Genomic DNA, 6,930 nt, shown 5'->3' on the forward strand with positions numbered 1-6,930 from the left:
ATATTTGTCAATGCATAAAATTTTCGATGGTTGAATAAAAATCTTTTATAGAAGGATTAGATCCCTTTGAATATATATGATACCTAATAAGAGATATAAAGTCTTTAAGACTTGAGAGTTATCTTTAATGCACAAATGATTCAAATTTAGATAGCTTGAGTGATTTAAAGCCTAAATGGGTAAAAATCTCTTCATATCATTAACACTTACTAAAATTACGACGATATTATAAGCTTAATAATTTTACATGATACTTTATATCTTCAATTTAATTTTCAATTGAATAATATAAACACAAAATGAAATCATAACCTAAAAAGTCGATGAAACTATCTAATAGTATCTACAAGTTTTAGTAATAATAACATATTAAATCAAATTGATCCTCTTTTAATAACAAATATATCTAAACTTAAAAAATTTTCTTATCTTATAAGATTATTTCCATATAAACTTGGGCTTCGAATAAACCCTAAAGAAACGGATATAATGGGCCTCTACTTATAAACTATATATAACACAGAGCCCTGAGGCCTGAGTTATTGTTACTGCCTTCTGTTTCATTCCCCATCTTCTCTCTTAACTTCTCCGTTCCCCTTCTCAGTGAAAGACGGAGGAATACAAGTAAGCATTTGGTGGCTATTGTCGTTGACGACGCCTCCATTACTTACCTTCAAAAACCCTAATCCTTTTCTTCCAATCTATATTCTCTTTTACATTAGCTCTTCTGTTCTGTTCTGATCACTTTACCTTTGATTTATGAAAATATTTCAAACTATTGATATGATGTTTGTGATTCTGTATTGAATCAAACCCTACGTCCGGAAAAGAAATAATTTTCTTTGCCCTAATTTACCAATCCAATGATGGCCGATTCATCTACTGGTAGTGGGAGTACCATTACTCACTCCGGCGACGGCGGTGGGAGTGGTGTTAATAGCCCTTCCAGCCGAAGAAGTTTGCCTTCTCCGTGGGCGCAAGTTGTTCGAGGAATGATCGAGCCGGATTCGGTGCCTTCGTCGTTTCCTTCGCCGGGGGTTTCGGAACAGAATCCTGTTGTTACTGATCCGGTGACGGTGGTGGAGGTTTCGGCGGAGACTCCATCGGAAAGCTCTAATGATATTAATACTTGCAATGCTGGTGGTGTAAAGAAGTCGGCATGGAACAAGCCCTCGGTTAATGGCGTTGTGGAAGGAACTACTACTCCTGTTATGGGCGCCGCTTCTTGGCCGGCTTTATCCGAGTCGACTCGTCCCGGAATGAGATCATTCTCTGCTTCTTCTTCTTCAGAGTCTTCGTCTACACCGACCTCCGATGGATCGCTCGCTGTTTCTCAGGTTAGTTATCACGGCTGCGATCAATATACACGATAATAATAACAAAAAATGTGGCGTCAATATTTTGGCGTATTAGGTTTTCGTTTCTTATTACTAAATTCGTACAATTTTGCCATCTTCTCAGGCACCTGTAGCTTCGCAACCGCGCCCAAATCAAGTTAAACCTAACGCCAACAATGTGCATCCCGTCCGACAGCGACAAATTAGACGTGGCGGCGGTGCATCTACAGGCTACAACGGACGGCAGCCACTTCCACCGCCGTTCCCTCTTTATGACGTGTTTGGTAATTTAGTACCGGCGGTTCCTAACTCCACTCCGGCGAGAGAACAACCTCTTTTCAAGGAGAATAACTGGTCCCCTAGGACAGTTGGTGGTGCTGGTCAGCAGAACCGGAGGAATAATAACTTTGGTCCTAGACCCCGTGGTGGTGGAGGACCTTACGTTAACAATGGCTATGGTGGCAGACGTGATCACCATGATCGTGATTGGCGTGGTCCTCGAAATCATGGACCTAGAGATGTTCGTATGCAACATCAAATCGCTCCTCCGCCGCCTCTCCCCAGGGGATATATCCCACCACCACATCCCGCTCTTTCTCCGTTTATTCCACCTCCATATGGAGCTCCCATGGCTTATGGTAAGTGACATTATGTTTCCTCTTTCTCCCATAAATTCTCTGTGACTGAATACTTCATACTTTCTACAGATATGGCTGCATCATATGTATATCTCCCTACACTACCTTCTGAACCATACAGGGGCCCACCTGTTCTTCCTCCTCAGGCACCTCCTCCAGTTCCCATGTTTGTGCCAGTTATAAACCCTCCTTTGAATGTTAAGATAGTTAAGCAGATTGAATATTATTTCAGGTGAGTTTTTACTTTCTTTTTTTTTATTTTAAAATTATACTATATTTGTGGGTGACACAATTGTTTTTGTGAAATCACAGTGATGATAATTTGGTGAAAGATGACTTTTTGAGGTCAAACATGGATGATGAGGGATGGGTTCCTATCACATTAATAGCTGGTTTTCCTCGAGTAAGTAAACTCTTTCTCCATGTGTCTGTTTCAAATTTCAAGATCTTTATTTGACTTTTTATGGTATCTTTTTTTCAGGTTCAAAGCTTAACAAATGACATCCACATGATTTTGAATTCCTTGAGAGATTCAAGTATTGTTGAAATTCAGGTATATATATATATATATATATATATAAAAAGTTTATAGCTTGTAATGTAGTAATATATTAATTTTTAATTATTGTTTTTATGTAAAAGGGCGAGAAGATAAGGAGTAGGGATTGGAGAAGATGGATGAATGTTCCAAACAGGTTTCAATCAACAATGGAGAATTTGATTGAAGAAGGTATTTCAATACAGAATCTGACAATGGAAGATGACAGGAGTATTAGTGCTTCAAGTTCTTGAAGTCAAACGGTTGACTATGCAGTCAAAGGTCAACATCATCTTTGAGAGTGTAGGAAGATTTTGCAGTGTTGGGAGTAAATAGGTAATGAGGTTACTTGGATGTTTGATTAATGTTACTTTGTATAGTTATGCCATATATACATATATATGCTACTCTGTAACATATATATATGTATGGCTAGTTTTCTGTTGAAGGTGTGAATGATGGGTGAAAGTTGAAACCTGAAAGTGGTTTTGGGAGTTTGTTCTGCTGACTGAGGATTGAGGATTGAGGAAGATGATTAAGATTAACTATTATTTTGGAGGGTATAAATCTTTATGGAATGGATTTTTACTTTTTTATTTTTATTTTAAGGTATTAGGTTTTTAACCATGATCCCATAAAGGGTACATACATTTTATGGTACTTTAACTTGTTTAACTGATCGTATCTACCTTTTTCTTAAGAATGGTTATGCGATAAATTTGGGTTTGTTTTAGTATTTTGTAGATATAACTTAATGGTTTGAGGACACTTTTGGGTGTAGTAACAAATAGGAAAAACTAATGTCCCCTAACAACCTCAAAATTTAGATAGTAGCCATGCCTCCATTTGGTGGGACCATATAAAGAGGCAAGATCACATGGAGAAGAAGCCCACGATCACTACTTGCTACACGATGAAGACGCTAGAAGCTCTCCTTAAATTTCTGCTTGTAAAATTAGGTCCGATTATCATGAAATGTTAAAACGTAACCTATTGTTGGAAGAATACATCTATTAGTTTGAGTGCCTCTGTAGAGGTGACGCCATGAGGAAGACGAACAAGTTATTGAACGTTTGCTCGGTGGCCTTTGAACCTTCAATAGCCTACATTGATGTGTGTCAATTTGCCTTGACAATCGAAAAACAATAAAAAAGAAAAAAAAAACTTAAAGAAAAAGTCTTGGGGCTCGATCTGCAACTAACCTAATCACATAATAATGGGGTGTCTCGACTTTGGTAAAAAATTATGAGGGTGTATAAGGGTTTGTTTGGTGTCATCTTGATCTTCATTGATAACCCTAATAGTCAGTCCTCTCTTCAGCCTCGCATCAGAGACACGGAAATCACTATCTTCTTTTTTATGTGTCTTGGCTATTGAAGGTCTACACGTCACTCTGGTGACCTGGGTGTTTCTCCCTTCTTCTATGTGGATGATGTGTTATTTTTGGCTAATTGGCCCAATGGTGACTTGTTCTCACTTCTTCTACGTGGATGATGTGTTATTCTTGGCTGATTGGCCTCAGAATAATGTCGATAATAGCATGAGTGTGATTTGGTGTTTCTTGTGTGGCTTCGTGTTTAAATATGAAAAAAAATCCATTTTCTATAGGATTGGAGTAAACTAGGGTGAGGTGGAGACTCTAGCCATAGATTCAGGTTGCTCTATCGGAAAGCTTCCTTTCAATATCTTCCATTGCAGCTTCCTTTCAATATCTTCGTCTTCCAATGGATTTGAACATGGCTAGAATTGATAGTTGGAGAAGTATTGTAGACATATTCACGAATAAGAAAAAAAAAAGTTTTGAAATGGAAGGTAAAATGTTGTCTATGAGGGGTGGGGTGTCTTACTTTTTTAAAATCAGTGTGGAAAGCCTTGGTATTTTCATATCGTTTTTTATTGCATCGAGAAAACTATTAAAACTTTTAATCACTTTAGCCGTTTTTTATGCCTTTAATAAGCTCTAATATAGAAAGGGAGATGGAAGTTTGTCAATGATCATACTGCGTTATGGGTTCATCTTGTTAAAGTTATACATAGGAGTATGATGGTGGCCTAAATCATGTCGAATATGGTTGTAAGGTGAAACGGGCGTGATCTAGAATTGCTGGATCAATTAACATTCATGAAAACGATGTTATACATTGTTTTGGTATGATAATTGGATTGGTGATATGGCTTTAAAAGAAAATTTTAATAGGCCATTTCAGTTAGAGATGGAAACAAACTATGTTCTTGTAGATTCATGGCAACTAGGTGCAACATTGGAGGATGGAAATAAGTGGAGGGGAGAATGAGGTGCAACTCACAAATTTGGTCACTCTTGTAGCACATCCGGATAGGTGGTGGTGGTCATCGTTGGATACTTCAAGTGAGTTTTTAAGGTGAGTTTTTATGTTAGTATTATCATAAGTCATATCGATGATGTGTTGGTTTTGAATGAGGATATTGGAACTAGATGTTATTCATCGATCCTAAGGTTGTTTTTAGTACAGAAAAATGAGGTGTTTTCTTGAAATTTTCTAAGAAAATTTGAAATTTTGAAAACTTGTTTATATAATATTTTTTCAAAAAAAAATTACAAGAAAATGATAAATCGTTTTCTAAAATTACAAATAACTTAGAAAACTTTTAAAAACCAATAAATATTGTTTTTCGTAATTTCCAATTATAATTTTTTTTAAAACACATACATACTCATTGTCACCCACTCCTCACATCGACACTACATACTCATATATACCCAACACACACACACATTCTCGCCCACATTTTGTGGTTGGGTGTGGGGTTGTGAGTGGAGGTGGTGCGGATAGGTTCAAGTAAGTGGTCTGAGAGGTGTATTTGAGTTTTGTATTGTATTATTTGAAATAACAAAAAATTAGAAAATGAAAATCAATAGAAACTACACATCCAAACATATTTTTTATTTTTTTTAAATAGTCAAGGAAAAGTCAATCAGTTTTAATTAAATGTCATTTTTTTTGTACTATGAAAACTGAAAATGAAAACCATTTTTGTTTTCTAGAAAATAAAAAATGGTTTTCTGTAACTAAATATATCATAATCTTTTTGTGTGGAGAGCTTTATTAGAATCCCTACTAGATTTAATTTGTTTGAACGGGGAATAGGTTTGATTGCATTGCTTGTCTAGTGAGTGAAATTTTGTTTGGAGAACTTTGTTAGAGTCCTTACTAGATTAAATTTTGTTTGCAGAGCTTTGTTAGAACCTCTATTAGATTTAATTTGTCTAAATGGGGACTCGGGTTTGATTCTATTATTTGTCCAGTGTGTGAAAACCGTGAGTCACAACTTTTTCCTGAGTTCCATGGTTTATGATTTATGGTCAAAGTTTGAAGGTGGTGTCAAATTGGTTTGCTAGTGTCCATATCTATTCAGGAGTGATTGTCTAGGGTTGATTACATGCATGTGTCAGACTACTAGGAAGAAAACATTGGAAGTAGTAATTCTTACGACTCTTTGGTTAATTTAGTGATATAGGGGTGAGCATTTTGACCAGACCGAACCGGCTGTTGGAAAAGAGTCAGACCCTTTTTACAAAAATTGGTGGACCTTGGATCGGACCTGTTGAGTCTTACCAAGATCCAGGTCTGATTCTTGATTCTTGAACGTAAAAGTGAGTATTTGGATTCGACTGGACCGAACCAACCGGACCGGCTCGACTCTTGGAGCAGACTTGTTTTGTAGAAATTAGTGGACCTTGGACCGGACCTATTGAGGTCTTACCAAGTCGAGGTCCGGAGGTTCAGGTCCAAGTCTGGAGGTTCAAATGCTCAACCCCGTAATGATACAGGAACTTGGTGTTTTATTTCAATAAGAAGAGAAACTATATATATAAAAAAATGTATTAGTAATTGGTGTACTTGACTGAAAACCCCTATGAAATTGTTGTTTTCTTTTCCATTGGCTCATTGCTATTGTGTGTTTTAATGAAATGTTCGGTTGTCAAAGAAAAAATAAAAAACATACAACCAAGCCCATGTTTGCGAAGTTTAGGCCTAATTTCCTATCAGGCCCGAATCACAATAACATGATGATTGATCTACCATGTTTTTTTTTTAAATGTCATGACTCGCGATTGGGCTACTATGAACGTGATTACCAAAATCAGGTTATTATAAGTAAACATTTTCGTGTGAAATGTTTTATTGGTAAGAAGTATAATGATGAAGTGTTATTGGAAGTGATAAATTAAAGTATAAAAATAAAAGGTTGTATAAACCTATATCGGCAATACCCCTTTACCAAATTTCCAAACCAAAGGTACGAGGTTTAACGTGCTCTTCATATAGCATGCATAAATAGTAATTTTATTATTTTTCTACATAAAAATCATTATGTCAAATGTTACACATATCTGTTTATGGTTTCTTTTTAAGATTTGATGCTTTGTCACCAA

At 36.3% G+C, this 6,930-nt stretch overlaps 1 protein-coding gene across 1 annotated transcript; it reads left to right on the top strand.

Moving 5' to 3' along the window:
- Positions 1–536: 536 nt before the first annotated feature.
- On the top strand, positions 537–3,109 carry LOC111914288 (la-related protein 1C). Its single transcript, XM_023910061.3, has 6 exons — positions 537–1,337; positions 1,462–1,975; positions 2,045–2,207; positions 2,288–2,378; positions 2,457–2,528; positions 2,618–3,109. Exons 1-6 carry the CDS (start codon positions 864–866, stop codon positions 2,765–2,767), a joined length of 1,464 nt encoding a protein of 487 aa, XP_023765829.2. The 5' UTR covers positions 537–863; the 3' UTR covers positions 2,768–3,109.
- The last annotated feature ends 3,821 nt before the right edge of the window (positions 3,110–6,930 follow it).

The sequence above is a fragment of the Lactuca sativa genome, chromosome 8 (genome assembly GCF_002870075.4).
Source record: "Lactuca sativa cultivar Salinas chromosome 8, Lsat_Salinas_v11, whole genome shotgun sequence".
In the NCBI taxonomy this organism is placed as follows: domain Eukaryota; kingdom Viridiplantae; phylum Streptophyta; class Magnoliopsida; order Asterales; family Asteraceae; genus Lactuca; species Lactuca sativa.

Excerpts from the sequence above, each read along its gene's own strand:
- LOC111914288 (XM_023910061.3), top strand. The coding sequence starts at position 864 with ATGATGGCCGATTCATCTACTGGTAGTGGGAGTACCATTACTCACTCC. Across the intron at positions 2,208-2,287 it reads CAGATTGAATATTATTTCAG|TGATGATAATTTGGTGAAAG; the intron begins GTGAGTTTTTAC and ends GTGAAATCACAG. Across the intron at positions 2,379-2,456 it reads TAATAGCTGGTTTTCCTCGA|GTTCAAAGCTTAACAAATGA; the intron begins GTAAGTAAACTC and ends TCTTTTTTTCAG.